Source organism: Nomascus leucogenys, unplaced genomic scaffold (assembly GCF_006542625.1).
Source record: "Nomascus leucogenys isolate Asia unplaced genomic scaffold, Asia_NLE_v1 Super-Scaffold_241, whole genome shotgun sequence".
Taxonomy (NCBI): domain Eukaryota; kingdom Metazoa; phylum Chordata; class Mammalia; order Primates; family Hylobatidae; genus Nomascus; species Nomascus leucogenys.
The window spans coordinates 2,901,065-2,919,073 of record NW_022095767.1 but is presented as its reverse complement, the minus strand read 5'-3'; the positions used below and the strand labels follow the sequence as shown (position 1 = coordinate 2,919,073).

Below are 18,009 nucleotides of genomic sequence, written 5' to 3'. Positions count from 1 at the left end.
CTATGTTATTAAATGTATCAGTACTTTGCTTTTTCGTTGCTGTATAGTATTCCAATCTTTGAATATGCCATTATATTTTTTTATCATTCACCTGCTGGTGGGCATGGGGTTGTTCCAATTTCAGAGCATTCTAAATAAAGCTGCTATGGATCTTTTCTTCCTTCTTTGATACTATTTCACTCCTTGGTTAACAGCATGCACTGTGGAGGCAGACTGGGTTCAAGTCTCAGCCCCACCATTTACCAGCTGTGTGACCTTGGGCCAATTAGCTAACCTTGCAGTGCCTCCTCAGTTTCCCCATCTGTATAATGGAGGTCACATGATCTACTGAAGGGTAGGAACATTAAATGAATGAGTTTATAAAGCTGTTGGAAAAGTACCTGACTACCCTAGGCATTAAATAAACAAGCAATTATGATTCTGCCCCAACTCTCAAAGTCAGCAGGAATTCCCAAAAATGAGGACAGCAGCAGCTCACAGCAGGAAAGCCAGGAGGTCACAGGGGACAGTGCTTCCAGGAATTGGGGGTGCTACCTGCCCACCCTTGCTGTAGGTGGAGGGGGTGTAACACAGTAGCTTTCTCTTGCAATTTATCAGATTTCGTTAAAAGCATCCCACTGCTCAGCCATCCATGAGTGGATGAGTCCTTCTCCCTGTCAACCTCAGACCGTCCCCCACCCCCTCCCTGAAATTCTTGAAAGATCCAGCCCATCTCATGCTCTGATCCCTTCCACTAGCCTTTTGGGTGACAGATCCCTACCCAACTTCCTGTTTCTCTTCCTGTGGGAGACTAGATTTAGGAAGTAAAGATCACAGGGTGGGAAATAAAAGCTGCGGCCCCCAGGAGTTCTGGACACTGGGGGAGAGTAGGGCGACATGAGTGACTCCAAGGAACCAAGTGTGCAGCAGCTGGGCCTCCTGGGTGAGGCTGGGTTGGGACACTGGGATTCTGGGAAGGGGGAAGGGATGGCCAGCCATGGCCTCAGCCTGCCCAGGCTCTGATTTCACATCTATCCATTCAGAGGAAGAACAGCTGAGAGGCCTTGGATTCCGACAGACTCGAGGCTACAAGAGCTTAGCAGGTAGAGAGGAGTTAGCAGCTTGGGAGGAGAGACGAGAGACTCCTGGACTCCTGGGTCTTGAGGAGCTGGACGCTGGGGCCTGGACTCTTGGGTCCTGGGGATGTGGGGCTGGGGGCCTGGACTCCTGGGACCTGAGGAGGTTGAGTTTGGGGCCTGAATTCCTGGTTCCTGGGAAGGTGGAGGCTGGGGCCAAGACTTCTGGGTTCTGGGGAGGTAGAAGTTGAAGCCTGGGTTCCTGGGTCCTGGGGAGGTAGGGGCCTGGGCCTGGACTCCTGGGTCATGGGGAGGTGGGGACTTGGGCCTGGGTTCCTGGGACCTGGGGATGTAGGGGCTGGGACCCAGATTCTTGGGTCTTGGGGAGGTGGGAGCAGGTAACTGGGTTACTGGGGAGGTAGGGGCTGGGCCTGGACTCCTGGGTCTGGGGAGGTGGGGACTTGGGCCTGGGTTCCGGGACCTGGGGATGTAGGGCTGGGACCCAGATTCTTGGGTCTTGGGGAGGTGGGAGCAGGTACCTGGGTTACTGGGACCTGGGGAGGGGGAGGCTGGGTCCTGGGTTCCTGGGTCCTGGGGAGGTGGGGGCTGGGTGCCTGGGTTCCAAGGACCTGGGAATGTAGAGGCTGGGGCCTGGATTCCTGGGTCCTGGGGAGGTTAGAGCTAGGGCCTGGATTCCCAGGTGTTGGAGTGGAGGGGGCTGGGGCTGGGGTTCCTGGGTCTGCTCTCCCTGGGCCAGGCTCAGGTGGGGACACTGGCAGGCTGACGCATGTATCCTCTCTCAGGGTGTCTTGGCCATGGCGCCCTGGTGCTGCAACTCCTCTCCTTCACGCTCTTGGCTGGGCTCCTTATCCAAGGTCAGGGGCAGGTTCTGACAGTCTGGGGTCCCCAGGCCTGGCTTTTGGCTGTGGACACAACCTGGGGCTGCCGGGTCTGGGAGGGAGGTGGGACTGAGAGCCAAGATGTTGTCCCTGGGGGTCTGTAGGGGCCTCTCCCACTGCCCCTCCCCACTCTAGGGCAGGACAGGAGAGGGAGGAGGAGGAGGGGAAGAACCTGGTTCTCCTTGGCCTTCTGTGCTGCTTTCTCTGGGTGTCAGTTTTCCTCATCTTCAAAGGGGATTAACCGAGACCTTGGCTCTCACAAATGATGTCCCTATGGGGCTCAGTTCAGGGCTTGGCACACAGTAGGTGTTTAGTAATTGCAGTTCCTTATTTTTTTTTTGGCCCAGTGTCCAAGTTTCCCAGCTCCATAAGTCAGGAACAATCCAAGCAAGACGCGATCTACCAGAACCTGACCCAGCTTAAAGCTGCAGTGGGTGAGCTCTCAGAGAAATCCAAGCTGCAGGAGATCTACCAGGAGCTGACCCAGCTAAAGGCTGCAGTGGGTGAGCTTCCAGAGAAATCTAAGCAGCAGGAGATCTACCAGGAGCTGACCCGGCTGAAGGCTGCAGTGGGTGAGCTTCCAGAGAAATCTAAGCAGCAGGAGATCTACCAGGAGCTGACCCGGCTGAAGGCTGCAGTGGGTGAGCTTCCAGAGAAATCTAAGCAGCAGGAGATCTACCAGGAGCTGACCCAGCTGAAGGCTGCAGTGGGTGAGCTTCCAGAGAAATCTCAGCAGCAGGAGATCTACCAGGAGCTGACCCGGCTGAAGGCTGCAGTGGGTGAGTTCCTGGAACCAGGGCTCCTTGGGCCTGAGATGGTCATTGTGTGGTGTGAGTTTGCTTGAGTCACTGACCCTGCCTGAGCGAGTTTCTTCATCTGTGACATGAGAACACAGGGTAACTGTGATCATTGCACTCAGTGTTCCCAGTGGGCTGGGTACACAGTAGGCACTCAGTTAAGCCAGTCTCCTGCCTTCTGTCCTGAGTTCTAAAGCCCTGACTTCTCCTAGTCTGGAGGAGATGGGGCCAGGACTCCCGGGTTCTCATGGGGATGGGGGAGGGTCTCAGGAAGTGGGAAGGGGAATGGTCCACCCAGCGTGGACAGTCAAGGAAGGAACCTGATTCTCAAGACCTTGAAGGCTGGGCAGATACAGGAATATGGACGACCTAATCTAAGCCCAGCCCTGACCAGCCTCCCCCAACAGAACGCCTGTGCCGCCCCTGTCCCTGGGAATGGACATTCTTCCAGGGAAACTGTTACTTCATGTCTAACTCCCAGAGGGACTGGCACGACTCCATCACCGCCTGCCAGGAAGTGGGGGCCCAGCTCGTCGTAATCAAAAGTGCTGAGGAGCAGGTACACCTGGTGGGGGTCCCCGTCCTGGCCTGGGGCATGGCTTCTGGCCAACCGGGGAGGAGGTGCTCAGAGAGGATTTTGCAAAAGAGAGGCTTTGCTCCACTTGGAAAGATGGGAGGAGAAGGATATGAATGAAGGATTCTCAAGTACCCTTAGAGCAGATACAAACCGAATCTGAACATGTGTGAATGCTCCGGAAAAAAACATCAAATGTAAGCAAACCCCTGTGGCATGCTGCAAGCGGTTAACAACCAGCTCTCTGGGGGAAGAAGTCCTGATGTGTCTCGTGTTTGCCAATTTCCCTGGTGTAAATATTCCCATGGTGGCTGATTTCAAGCTGTCGATGTGATGTCACTCAGTGCAGAGCTGAAAGGAGATGTGCACGACCAGCAATTAGGGAATGAATCTGGCTCCAATACATTAAGCCCAGTTATGAGTAAATGCGTGTGGACATGCACAGTACATGTGAAATGGATAAACATGCAGTATTAGTGGGAGTGTGTGAGGAGAGGCCAGCTGTGCATGGATGTGTGCACGTCAGGACACATGTGCCGTGGGATACACATGTGAGGGGGACTCAGACACGAGGGTCTCAGGACCTAGTACACCAGAAGGCTGTAGGTCAGCCTACAAGCAGAACTTCCTGCCAAGAGATGGGGAGACAGAGCCTGGAAAATGGGAAGCAGAGCTCCCTCCTGACTCCTCCTCTACCCTCCAGAACTTCCTACAGCTGCAGTCTTCCAGAAGTAACCGCTTCACCTGGATGGGACTTTCAGACCTAAATCAGGAAGGCACGTGGCAATGGGTGGACGGCTCCCCTCTGTCGCCCAGGTAGATCTCAGAAGGGGCACCCTATCCACTGGGGCTGGAATTGTGAAACTCTGACTTGAACTTTCCCTGGGGACCCTCCCCAACTCCCTGACACCCTAGACCCAAGAATCTGGGGGTTTTACTGAGTTGAGGAAGGTGGTCTTCACACCCACCTCCAGAGAGCATGGCAGGTGCCTAGAATTCCACCAGCAGAGCTGCAGGCGGAGCCTGCCACCGGAGAGGTGTGTTAAAATATAGTGTATTAATAGGAAGTCTGAGGTCCAGTAAGGCCACCAGCTCAGGAGACCCCTGCCATTGTGAGTAGCTTCTCATATACACAGATCCCTAGAGAGAGGACACATACAGCTGGGGGCCACCTGGGGAAGCACCAGGGTCTGTTATGAGGCAGAGTGGTGGGGAGGGGGGACTGTGGGCCAGAGCCTTTATTATGGTTTCTATGGAAAGGAAAGGTCAAGGCCAGGTGAACAGGCTTAGGATTGGGAATTATGAAGCATTTTTTGGGCTCTGGGGCACAGGGGCTGCCCCTCGCTGTCTGACACCTGGCCTTGCGGTGATTAGCACAGGATAGTGGCTTGGAGTACAAGAGCCCAGTAAGGCAGGTGGCCGGGGGTGTGGACTCCAGATTGGTTGGTTCGTATTTGAAAATCACACCCTCAATAGGTGGAGTCCACCCAAGGACAGGTTGTGAGAAGAGAGGCAGGAACTCAAGGCATCGTGAGTGAGGCATATTATCAGGTATGCAGAGGGATTCAAGTCCAGCATACACACGCAGGGCAGATGTTAAGGCGTCAAGATGACAGAAGGTAGAAACACAGCTCATGTAGCTGAGGGGGACAGAGGCTCACATTCCGCATGGGCTTTGCAGCTTCAAGCAGTATTGGAACAGAGGAGAGCCCAACAACATTGGGGAGGAAGACTGCGCGGAATTTAGTGGCAATGGCTGGAATGATGACAAATGTAATCTTGCCAAATTCTGGATCTGCAAGAAGTCCGCAGCCTCCTGCTCCAGGGATGAAGAACAGTTTCTTTCTCCAGCCCCTGCCACCCGAAACCCCCCTCCTGCGTAGCAGAACTTCACCCACTTTTAAGCTACAGTTCCTTCTCTCCATCCTTCGACCTTCACAAAATCTCTGGGACTGTTCTCCACCAGATTCTTCCTCCTTTAGAAGGCTGGGTCCCATTCTGTCCTTCTTGTCATGCCTCCACGTTCCCCTGGTGTAGAGCTTGTTTTTCTGGCCCATCCTTGGAGCTTTATGAGTGAGCTGGTGTGGGATGCCTTTGGGGGTGGACTTGTGTTCCAAGAATTCACCTTCTCTTCCTTTTGGAGATTAGGATATTTGGGTTGCCATGTGTAGCTGCTATGTCCCCTGGGGCGTTATCTCATACATGCAAACCTACCATCTGTTCAACTTCCACCTACCACCTCCTGCGCCCCTTTGACTGGGGACTTACTGGTTACAAGAGCTCATTTTGCAGGCTGGAAGCAGCAGGGAATTAATTCCCCAGTCTACCAATGGCACCCAGAGAGGGCATGGAGGCTCCACGCAACCCCTTCCACCCCCACATCTTCCTTTGTCTTATACATGGCTTCCATTTGGCTGTTTCTAAGTTGTATTCTTTATTTTATTATTATTATTACTGTTTTTCCAGATGGAGTTTCACTCTTGTTGCTCAGGCGGGAGTGTCATGGCGCGATCTTGGCTCACTGCAACCTCCGCCTCTCGGGTTCAAGTGATTCTCCTGCCTCAGCCTCACGAGTAGCTGGGATTACAGGCAGGCGCCACCAGGCCCGGCTAATTTTTTGTATTCTTAGTACAGACAGGGTTTCTCCGTGTTGGTCAGGCTGGTCTTGAACTCCCGACCTCAGATGATCTGCCCGCCTCGGCCTCCCAAAGTGCTGGGATTACAGGTGTGAGCCACCGCGCCTGGCCTATTATTTTTTGTAAGAATAAAACAGGTTTATTTGGATTTGGGACTCTGAACAGTTCTGTCTCTACTACCTGATCTCTTCCTGCCACGACTTTGGGACCTAGAGGAACTTTGGCTCTGGCTGTGATGGCTCCTGCGGTTCTGGCTCCGGCTGCACTGGCCCCCTGCTGCGGTCACTATTTCTTCCTCTACTTGGTGAATTGTGCCTCTCCCGGCTCTTTGACGTGTGCTCGTGAGATTTCTTCCTTTTCCTTTCAGATTCCCCATTTCTTTTGTAGGAATGGTCTGGACTAGGGTTTCTCCTTCCCCGCAGCCTGTAGTATTCGTCGTGGTGGCCCATCCTCTCCCTCCTCTTGGAGCTCTTGCCAAAGGAGGAGCCATTCAGATCTGGAGACAAGCAGAGGTCTCTATTGGATTTCTCAACACCTGAAGCAAGTGCAGTGTCCTCCTCTTGGACATTGTTGTATTTCAAATAAACCACAAGTCACCATTTTGCACCGGGCCACTGGGCAGAATTCACACGGAAGCTGTCATCCTGCATACATACCATCGTCTGTTAAACAGAGAAAGAGCTGCTTGGCATTCTTCCAACTGGTACTGAACATATACACTGCCCCTCAGGTGAGGTTCCAAGTTGCAACTGACCTTGAACTGAATCACTCTCCTCGTGTTATTTTTTAATTATTATTTTTTTTTTAAAGATGGGGTCTTGCTCTGTCACCAGGCTGGAGTGCAGTGCTGTGATCTAGGCTCACTGCAACCTCTGCCTCCCGGGTTCAAGCGATTCTCTTGCCTCAGCCTCCCGAGTAACTGGGACTCTACTGAAAGTAAAAAAATTAGCTGGGCGTGCACCACCGCACCTAGCTAATTCTTGTATTTTTGGTAGAGATGGGGTTTCAACATGTTGGCCAGGATTGTCTCAATCTCTTGACCTCGTGATTCACCCGCCTCGTCCTCCCAAAGTGCTGGGATTACAGGCCTGAGCCACTGCGCCCAGCCTCTCCCAGCCTCTGCCCGTTCTTGAACTCGGGCAGCACATCCTCACAGAAATCTAGGAACTGTTGGTAGGTTTTTTCCTCGCTGTACTCCAGGCTTGCGTCGGAGTCATAGTCATCCCTCCTGCACTGCTCCATTCCAAACGTTGTAAACATGCTCTTAATAAGAATCGTAGGACCGGATGTTGGGAAATTATGTGAACATCTATCTCCAAATCTGCAAGCTCCTGTTTTACTGTAGAAAGGACAATTAACTTCATCCTTCTCCATGAGTCTGAAATCCAAGGGGGGGTTCCGGGTTTTGCCATGTGGCACCATTTTCCAACTCATTTTCAGCCTGATCCAGCATCTTCTGGACAACTTCCTGTTTTTCTTTCTTCTGTCGTTTCTGTTCCTCCTCTTCTCTCTCTTTCCTCTGCTGTTCTTCCCATTGTTCCTTTAACTTTCGCTCTTGTTCTTGCCGTTTTCTAGCCACCTCTTCCTTTTCCTTCTTTATTCTGAATTCTTCTTGTGCCTCCTACTCTCTCAGCAACCACTCCTCATGTAATCTTTGCCTCTCTCTTCCCCATAGCTTTTCTAGTTGTTGTTCTTCAATAAAAGTGTCCTCCTCCTTCTGTGAGAGTCCTGAATCCCTCAGTGGAGCAAGTTCCTGCCGGCGTTTCTTTCGTTTCTCCTTCTTCAGGGCGGCCCTGTACTTTCTGTGGCTTGGTTTCTCTGGAAATGTCACCTTCTCGGGTGCAGCCATCTTGCCGGCCCCGCACTGCCCCTCTAGTTGTATCCTTTATAATAAACTGGTAAACATTGTAACCGCAGATCCAGCCCAATCTGGTTCAACTTTGTGTAATAAAATGGCGAGTTGTTTTTCAGTTGTCGTGGACCCCCAGGTTGCAAGTTATGTACCCTGGGCATGCCCAGATGAACCAAGTGTGCAAATCCACGTGGAACCTAAGTGCTCAGACCGAGGAACAGGGACTGACTTAGGAAGTGGACACCATGTGGCATAATCTGTAATCTAATCAGATTGAGCCCTGGCATCACTCCACGGCGTGATCCAATCAGATCAAGCCTCCTGCATCCCCTCATTACAAGATCCAATCATATCATGCCTCACTACCCTCTGTGTATAAGATCTGCCCCAGCCCCCAGCTTGGAGAGACAGATTTGGGCCAGACTCCTGTGTCCTTGCTTGGCTGCCTTGCAATAAATTTTTCTCTCTACAAAACTCCAGTGCTTCAGTGTTTGGTTTTCCACTGTGAGCCAGGGAACTGACCCAATTTAGTTCGGTAACAACATAAGCTAAATGTTTTCCTGAGTTCTCTAAATCATTCTAGGAAATTACTGAACTTGAGATGGACTTATGGGAAGCCACAATTTTTTGCCAGCCTGGCAGAAGTGTGGGTGCACTGTCTTTGCATCTGGCATCTGAAGCGGAGTCAGTCTTTTGGAACCTAGCCCTTTAACTTGTGGAATGTGGTGCTAACTCCAGGAAGCTAGTGTTAGAGAATTTCTTCGGTGTAAATAAGACCCCACAAACATCACTTCCTTTCTACTGATGTTGACCCCAAAGATGCGCCTTCATAAACAGCTTGCAAGCTAAATTCCATCTTACTTAGAGTTGACCTTCAACAGGCAGAGGAACTGTGAGGCTTGTTCTGTGTCATCTCCCAGAGGCTCCCAGGGGGAATTGGGCCCAATTGCCCTTTTCAGCTCATTGGTGCCTTTGTATTGGGTTCCTTCCTTTCCCTACCTGCTCCTCTTCATTCTCCCCGGCCCCTGCCGGTGCTTCTTGGAATCTCTTGCCAGATAAGCTACTTATATCCAAATCCTTGTCTCAAGCTCTGCAGTGGGGGAAACCCAAGCCAAGCTTATATTTTGATAACTACCGGGCATGGGTCTTTTTATGTGTGAGACAAGGTCCTGCTCTGTCACCCAGGCTGAAGTGCAGTGGTGCAATCATGGCTCACTGCAGCCTTGACCTCATGGGCTCCAGTGATCCTCCCACCTCAGCCTCCTGAGTAGCTGGGACCACACGTGTGCACCACCATATCTAGCTACTTTTTAAAATTTTTTTGTAGATACGGGGTCTCACTGTGTTGCCCATGCTGTTCTTAAACTCCCAGGCTCAACTCATCCTCTCAAGTGCTGAGTTTATAGGCATGAGCCGCTGTGGCCTGCCTGGTCATGGCTCTTCTCTATCAGAATGTTCTCAGGTATTCCTGTGCAATTTTTGGATGATTTTTGAAACTACTCTGGCTTTAAAGGTTTTCATTTACTTGTGGAATAAGTCACGTGTGCACACAGAACAAAAACGTATCAATCTCTACAGTGAAAACTAAAGCTCATTCTGTCCCCATCTTCCCATCTTAAGAGGTTACTGTCCCCACTTGTAGCTTTGCTATTTATTCCCAACTAAAGCATATAACCTCTTTATTATATTCCAAATAATGAGCTTGTCAAGTTTGTTTTAAAATCTGTTTGGAAATCCTTCAGTAGAATTTTGAAAATCTATCTGTGGAGTACGTGGAGCCCAAAGGACTTTTATTTTTATTTTTATTTTTTGAGACAGAGTCTCACTCTGTCGCCCAGGCTGGAGGGCAGTGGTGCGATCTCAGCTCCTTGCAGCCTCTGCCTCCCAGGTTCAAGCAGTTCTCCTGCCTTAGCCTCCTGAGTAGCTGGGACCACAGGCACCCGCCACCATGCTCGGTAATTTTTTTGTATTTTTTGTAGAGACAAAGTTTCACCACATTCGCTAGGCTGGTCTCGAACTCCTGACTTCAGGTGATCCACCTGCCTTGGCCTCCCAAAGTGCTAGGATTACAGGCGTGAGCCACCGTGCCCAGCCTATGAAATTTTCTTTTCTTTTCTTTTACAAAGTAGATTCACGTTGTTGTGCAACCATCACCACCATTCATCTTGCAAACTTTTTCATCTTCCCAAGTGAAACTCTGTCCCCAGGAAACACTGACTCGCCATTCCCCATTCCCCGTTCCCCAGCCCCTGGCACACACCATTCTACTTTCTGTCTGTATGAATCTGATGACTCTAGGGACCCCGTATGAATGGAATCATACAGCCTTTGCCCTATTATGACTGGCTTATTTCACTTAGCATATTTTCCTCAAGGTTCATCATGTTGTCGCATGTGTCAGAATGTCCTCCCCTTTTTTTTTTTTTTTTGAGATGAAGTCTCACTCTGTCACCTAGGCCGGAGTGCAGTGGTGCGATCTTGGCTCACTGCAACATCCGCCTCCCAGGTTCAAACGATTCTCCTGCCTCAGCCTCCCAAGTAGCTGGGACTACAGGTGTGTGCCACCACTCCTAATTTTTGTATTTTTTTAGTAGAGATGGGATTTCGCCATATTGGCCAAGCTGGTCTTGAACTCCTGACCTCGTGATCCACCTGCCTCGGCCTCCCAAAGTGCTGGGATTACAGACGTGAGCCACTGCACCTGGCCACTGTCCTTCCTTTTTAAAGGATGAATAATATTTCACTGGATGGTTATATCACATTTTGTTTATTCATTTCTGTGTCAACTGACACTCGGATTGCATCCACCTTTGGGCTCTTGTGAATCATGTTGCTGTGGACATGAGTGTACAAATATCTCTTTCAGTCCTTGCTTTCAATTCCTTTTTTTTTTTTTCAGTGAGAATTTCCTTTCCCTCTGTCACCCAGGCTGGAATGCAGTGGACACAGTCAGGGGTCCTTGCAGCCTCAACTTCCTGTGCCCAAGTGATCCTCCCACCTCAACCCCCTAAGTAGCTGGGACTTCAGGCACGCACCACCGTGCTCAGGTAATTTTAAAAATTCTTTGTAGAGATGGGATCTCCCTGTATTGCCCAGACTGGTCTGGAACTCTTGGGCTCAAGCAATCCTCCTGCCTCAGCCTCACAAAGTGCTGGGATTACAGGCCTGAGCCACCAAGCCTGGCCTTTGCTTTCTTTTTTTAAATTTATTTTTATTTTACTTTAAGTTCTGGGGTACATGTGCAGAATGTGCAGGTTTGTTACATAGGTATACATGTGCCATGGTGGTTTACTGTACCCATCAACCCATCATCTAGATTTTAAGCCCCACATGCATTAGGTATTTGTCTTAATACTGTCCCTCCCCTTGTCCCGCAAACCCCAACAGGCCCCGGTGTGTGATGTTCCCCTCCCTGTGTCCATGTGTTCTCATTGTTCAACTCCTACTTATGAGTGAGAACATGCGGTGTTTGGTTTTCTGTTCCTGTGTTAGTTTGCTGAGAATAATGGTTTCCAGCTTCATCCATGTCCCTGCAAAGGACATGAACTCATTCTTTTTTATGGTTGTATAGTATTCCATGGTGTATATGTGCCACATTTTTGTTATCCAATCTATCATTGATGGGCATTTGGGTTGGTTCCAAGTCTTTGCTATTGTGAATAGTGCTGCAATAAACATATGTGTGCATGTGTCTTTATAGTAGAATGGTTTATAATCCTTTGGGTATATACCCAGTAATGGGATTGCTGGGTCAAATGGTATTTCTGGTTCTAGATCCTTGAAGAATCACCACACTGACTTCCACAATGGTTGAACTAGTTTACAGTCCCACCAACAGTGTAAAAGTGTTCCTATTTCTCCACATCCTCTCCAGCATCTGTTGTTTCCTGACTTTTTAATGATCGCCATTCTAACTGGCATGAGATGGTATCTCATTGTGGTTTTGATTTGCATTTCTTTAATAACCAGTGATGATGAGCTTTTTTTCATATGTCTGTTGGCTGCATAAATGCTTTCAATTCCAGGTGAGATTTGGGCAGAGACACAGAGCCAAACCGTATGAAGCATGGAATGTTTCTTCGTTTGTTTGTGCCATCTATGACTTCTTTCAGCAGTGTTTAGTCGTTCTCCTTGTAGAGATCCTTCATCTCCATGGTTAGATGCATTCCTAGATAATTTTTGTGTGTGTGGCTACTGTAAATGGAATTGTATCCTTTTTTTTTTTCTCTTAAGATGGAGTCTTGCTCTGTCACCCAGGCTGGAATGCAGTGGCATGATCTCGGCTCGCTGCAACTTCCGCCTCCCTGGTTCAAGTGATTCTCCTGCCTCAGCCTCTCGAGCAGCTGGGATTAGAGGCATGCACCACTATGCCCAACTAATTTTTGTGTTTTTAGTAGAGATGTGGTTTCACCATGTTGGCCAGGCTGGTCTCAAACTCCTAACCTCACGTGATCTGCCCACCTCGGCCTCCCAAAGTGCTGGGATTACAGGCATGAGCCACCGCGCCTGGCTGAAATTGCTTTCTTGATTTGGCTGTCAGCTTGAATGTTATTGGTATATAGAAATGCTATTGATTTTTGTACATTGATTTTGTGTCCTGAAACTTTACTGAAGCCATTTATCAGTTCCAGGAGCCTTTTGGTAGAATCTTCAGGATTTTTTATGTATAAAATCATGTCATCAGTGAAGAAAGGTAGTTTGACTTCTTTTCCAATGTGGATACCTTTTATTTATTTATTTTGCCTGATTGCTGTGGCTAGGACTTCTGATATATACATATAGATATAGATATATGGATATATAAATATATATAGATTATATTTATGTATATAAAATATATGTATATTTAATATATAATATATGTATAATATATATAAATATATATAGATATCTATATATATATTTATTCACCTGCTGGTGTCCACACAGGTTGTTCCAATTTGGAAAGAACCAAATTTAGGAATTTGGGAACAATTCAAAGCCATTATGAATATTTTATTTCCTCCTTGATGCCATTTAACTGTCTTTTGGTGAATTGTCTTTGACTGTCATTGAGCAGACTGTCTGGGTTCAAATCCCAGATGTCCCATTTACCAGCTGTGTGACCTTGGGCCAGTTACATAACCTCACCATGCTTTAGTATCCCCCATCTACAAAACGGAAATCATATGATCTACCATAGGGTAGGAAGATTCAAGTGAATGAGTTTATAAACTTACTAGAAAAATGCTTGACTATCATAGGCATTAAATAAACAAGCAATTCTGATTCAGCCCCAACTCCCAAAGTCAGCAAAAATTCTCATAAAAGAGGACATCAGCAGACCACAGCAACAAAGCCTGGGGGTCAGGGAGGCTGGTGGTTCCAGGAACTAGGGGTACTGCCTGCCCATCGCTGCCCTAGGTGGAGGAGTATAACAAAGTCACTTTTCATTAGAGCTTACTGGATTTCATTAAAAGCATCGCACAGCTCAGCTATGGAAGGAGTGGACGAATCCTTCTCCCTGTCAACCTCAGACCATCCCCCACCAGCTCCTTGAAATTCCTGCAAGTTCAGGGCCATCTCATGCTCTGACCCCTCCCACTAGCCTTTCGGGTGTTATGTCCCTACCCAGTTTCCTGTTTTTCTTCCTCAGTAAGAAGAGATTTAGGGAGTGAGAATCACGGGGTGGGAAATAAGCATCGTGGTCCCCAGAAGTTCTGGACATTGAGGGACAGTGGGGGAAATATGAGTGACTACAAGGAACCAAGGGCGGAGCCGCTGGGCCTCCGGGGTGAGGCTGAGCTGGGGCTCTGGGATCCTGGGGTGCTCTGGGATCCTGGGGTGGGGAAGGGGATGGCCAGCCCTGGCCTCAGCCTGCCCAGGCTCTGAGTTCGTGTTTATCCATTTAGAAGAGGAAGAGCTGATAACTAGCGGTATGAATTTTTTTCCGAGAAACTTTGGATTCCGACAGACTCGAGGCTACAAGAGCTTAGCAGGTAGAGAAGGGTTAGCTGGAAGGGAGGAGGGAACAGAGCCTCCCAGACTCTTGGGTCCTGGGGAGCAGGTGGCTGGAGCCTGGACTCCTGGAACCTGGGGAAGTGGAGGCTGGGTTCCTGGGTCCTGGGGAGCTGGTGACTAGGGCCTGGACTCCTAGGACATAAGGAAGTAAGTAGAGGCTGGGTCTTAGAGAGGTGGGGGCTGAGGCCTAGACTCCTGGGACCTGGGGTGGTGGGGGCTGGAGCCTGGACTCCTGGGTCCTACGGAGGCTGGGGCTGGGGCCTGGACTACTGAGACTTGAGGAGGTGGAGGCTGGGACCTGGGTTTTGGGGTCCTGAGGAGATAGGGGTTATGGGCCTGGGTTCCTGGGTCTTGGAGAGGTGGGGCCTGGGGGCTTGGACTCCTGGGTCCTAGGGAGGTGGAGGCTGGGGTCTGGACTCCTGAATCCTGGGGAGGTGGGAGCAGGGTCCTGGACTCCTGCATCCTAAGGAGGTGGGGGCTGGGTCCTGGGTTCCTGGGTCCTGGGGAGGTGGGGGCTGGGGCCTTCACTCCTGGGACCTGGGAAGTAAGGACTGGGTTCCTAGACTCCTAGGTCCTGGGTAGGTGGAGGCTGGGACCTTGACTCCTGCCACGTGGGGAGATGGGGCTGGGGCCGGGCTTTCCCTGGGCCAGGCTGAGGCGTGGCCACTGGCATGCTGAAACCAAGCAATGTTTTCTCCTGCAGGGTGTCTGGGCCACGCGCCCCTGGTGCTGCTGCTCCTCTTCTTCACACTCTTCACTGGGCTCCTGGTGGCCATCCTTGTCCAAGGTCAGCAGCGGGCTCTGAGAGTCCTGGCCTCCTAGGCCTGGTTCTTCTGCTGTAGACACAGCTGGGGGTGGCCAGGTCCAAGAGGAACGAGGGGCTAATAGCTGGCCTTCTGTCCCTTTGGGTTTCCAGAGGCCTTTCCCTATGACCACTCCCATCTCCAGGGCAGGGGAGGGGAGGACAGGCTCTCCTGTCCATTCCCTGCTGCTTTCTCTGGGTGTCAGTTTTCCTTATCCACAAAAGGGTTTAAACAAGATTTTGGTGCTCAGAAATGACATCTTTAGGGGCACAGTGTAGGGCGTGGCACAGAGCAGGTGTTTAATAATTTCAATTTCTTTCCTTGTCCCAGGTTCCAAGAACCCCAGCTCCCAGAGGCAGGAGCAGTCCAAGCAGGAGGAGATCTTCCAGGAGCTGTCCCAGCTGAAGGCTGCAGTGGGTGAGTGGCCAGACACTAGGGGTCCTTGGGCCTGGGAGGGTTTCCACGGGGTGTGACTCTGCTTGAGTCACTAACCCTCTCTGAGCCTCAGTTTCCTCCTCTGTGAAATGAGAACACAGGGTAACTGCGATCATTGCACTTGGTAGTCAGTGGGCTGGGTACACAGTAGGCACTCAATCAAGCTAGTCTCTTGCCTTCTGTTCTGCACTTTAAAGCCCTGACTTCTCCTAGTCTGGAGGAGATGGGGCCAGAACTCCCGGGTTCTCATGGGGATGGGGGAGGGTCTCAGGAAGTGGGAAGGGGAATGGTCCACCCAGCGTGGACAGTCAAGGAAGGGACCTGATTCTCAAGACCTTGAAGGCTGGGCAGATACAGGAATATGGACGACCTAATCTAAGCCCAGCCCTGACCAGCCTCCCCCAACAGAACGCCTGTGCCGCCCCTGTCCCTGGGAATGGACATTCTTCCAGGGAAACTGTTACTTCATGTCTAACTCCCAGCGGGACTGGCACGACTCCATCACCGCCTGCCAGGAAGTGGGGGCCCAGCTCGTCGTAATCAAAAGTGCTGAGGAGCAGGTACACCTGGTGGGGGTCCCCGTCCTGGCCTAGGGCATGGCTTCTGGCCAACCGGGGAGGAGGTGCTCAGAGAGGATTTTGCAAAAGAGAGGCTTTGCTCCACTTAAAAAGATGGGAGGAGAAGGATATGAATGAGGGAGTCCCAAGTACCCTCAGAGCAGATACAAACCAAATCTGAACACGTGTGAAAGCTCTGGGGAAAATATCAAATATAAGTAACCCCCAGTGGCATGCTGCAAGAGGTTAGCAACCAGCTCTCTGGGGGAAGAAGTCCTGATGTGTCTCGTGTTTGCCAATTTCCCTGGTGTAAATATTCCCATGGTGGCTGATTTCAAGCTGTCGATGTGATGTCACTCAGTGCAGAGCTGAAAGGAGATGTGCACGACCAGCAATTAGGGAATGAATCTGGCTCCAATACATTAAGCCCAGTTATGAGTAAATGCGTGTGGACATGCACAGTACATGTGAAATGGATAAACATGCAGTATTAGTGGGAGTGTGTGAGGAGAGGCCAGCCGTGCATGGATGTGTGCACGTCAGGACACATGTGCCGTGGGATACACATGTGAGGGGGACTCAGACACGAGGGTCTCAGGACCTAGTACACCAGAAGGCTGTAGGTCAGCCTACAAGCAGAACTTCCTGCCAAGAGATGGGGAGACAGAGCCTGGAAAATGGGAAGCAGAGCTCCCTCCTGACTCCTCCTCTACCCTCCAGAACTTCCTACAGCTGCAGTCTTCCAGAAGTAACCGCTTCGCCTGGATGGGACTTTCAGACCTAAATCAGGAAGGCACGTGGCAATGGGTGGACGGCTCCCCTCTGTCGCCCAGGTAGATCTCAGAAGGGGCACCCTATCCACTGGGGCTGGAATTGTGAAACTCTGACTTGAACTTTCCCTGGGGATCCTCCCCAACTCCCTGACACCCTAGACCCAAGAATCTGGGGGTTTTACTGAGCTGAGGAAGGTGGTCTTCATATCCCCCTGCAGACAGCATGGCAGGTGCCTAGAATTCCACCAGCAGAGCTGCAGGCGGAGCCTGCCACCGGAGAGGTGTGTTATAATACAGTATATTAATAGGAAGTCCGAGGTCCAGTAAGGCCACCAGCTCAGGAGACACCTGCCATTGTGAGTAGCTTCTCATATACACAGACCCCTAGAGAGAGGACACATCACAACAGATGAAGCACCAGAGACAGAGAGGGGGGAACTGTCAGCCAGAGCCTTTATTATAGATTCTGTGAGAAGGAACAGACAGGGCCAGGCAAGGAGGCTTAGGATTGGCAGGTATGAATCATACATCGGCAGGCTCTGGGGGTAGGCTCTGTCCCTAGCTGTCTGACACTTGGCTTGGGCGGGTCACCTGAGGCCAGGAGTTCAAGACTAGCCTGGCCAACATGGTGAAAGCCCGTTTCTACTAAAAATACAAAAAGCAGCCGGGCGTGGTGGCACACACCTGTAGTCCCAGCTACTTGGGAGGCTGAGGCAGGAGAATCACTTGAACCCAGGAGGCAGAGGTTGCAATGAGCCGAGATCAGGCCACTGCACTCCAGCTTGGGTGACAGAGTGAGACTCTGTCTCAAAAAAAAAAAAAAAAGATAGTGGGTTTGAATGCAAGAGCCCAGTAAGGCAGGTGGTTGGGGGTGTGGACTCCCGATTGGTTGGTTTGTATTTGAAAATCACACCCTCAATAGGTGAAGTTCTTTCAAGGACGGGGTGCAGCAAGAGAGACAGGAACTCAAGACAATGTCACTCAAACACTATGGGGTGTGCAGAGCAATACGTGCCCAGCATACACATGCAGGCCAGATATTAAAGCATCAAGAGGCCAGGGACGGTGGCTCACGCCTGTAATCCCAGCACTTTGGGAGGCCGAGGCAGGCGGATCACCTGAGGTCAGGAGTTCGAGACCAGCCTGGCCAACATGGCGAAACCCCGTCTCTACCCAAAGTACAAAAATTAGCCAGGCCTGGTGGTACACGCCTGTAATCCCAGCTACTCAGGAGGCTGAGGCAGGAGAATCGCTTGAACCCCGGAGGCGGAGGTTGCAGTGAGCCGAGATCACGTCACTGCACTCCAGCCTGGGTGACAGAGCGAGACTCCGTCTCAAAAGAAAAAGCATCGAGATTTCGGAAGGTAGAAACACAGCTCATGTAGCAGGTGGGGGCAGAGGCTCACGGTCCGTATGGGCTTTGCAGCTTCAAGCAGTATTGGAACAGAGGAGAGCCTAACAATATCGGGGAGGAAGACTGTGTGGAATTTAACGGCAATGGCTGGAACGACGACAAATGCAGTGCTGCCAAATTCTGGATCTGCAAAAAGTCTGCAGCCTCCTGCTCCAGAGATGAAGGGCGGCTTCTCCCTTCAGCCTCTGTATCCCCGACTGCCCATGCAGCGTAG

The 18,009-nt window shown here is 50.7% G+C and overlaps 2 protein-coding genes and 1 pseudogene across 7 annotated transcripts; 2 read left to right on the top strand and 1 right to left on the bottom strand.

The window, feature by feature from the left end:
• The first annotated feature begins 823 nt into the window (after positions 1–823).
• On the top strand, positions 824–8,287 carry LOC100604872 (CD209 antigen). Of its 6 annotated transcripts, none has more exons than XM_003281066.2 (7): positions 824–922; positions 1,023–1,082; positions 1,859–1,930; positions 2,302–2,388; positions 3,159–3,310; positions 4,029–4,141; positions 5,007–8,287. In XM_003281066.2, the coding sequence occupies exons 1-7, from the start codon at positions 877–879 to the stop codon at positions 5,206–5,208; spliced, it is 732 nt and encodes a 243-aa protein (XP_003281114.2). In that variant the 5' UTR covers positions 824–876; the 3' UTR covers positions 5,209–8,287. The 6 variants fall into 6 exon arrangements, with proteins under 6 accessions (XP_003281114.2, XP_003281112.2, XP_003281113.2 ...); XM_003281064.2 differs by having other exon boundaries at positions 854–922; positions 2,302–2,595; XM_012509638.2 differs by having other exon boundaries at positions 877–922; positions 2,302–2,733; positions 5,007–5,598.
• On the bottom strand, positions 6,101–7,810 carry LOC115833534 (annotated as a pseudogene).
• A 5,253-nt stretch (positions 8,288–13,540) lies between the features above and the next one.
• Positions 13,541–18,009, top strand: LOC100584814 (CD209 antigen-like protein 2). Its single transcript, XM_030807832.1, has 7 exons — positions 13,541–13,586; positions 13,705–13,791; positions 14,517–14,600; positions 14,947–15,033; positions 15,460–15,611; positions 16,329–16,441; positions 17,808–18,009. Exons 1-7 carry the CDS (start codon positions 13,541–13,543, stop codon positions 18,007–18,009), a joined length of 771 nt encoding a protein of 256 aa, XP_030663692.1.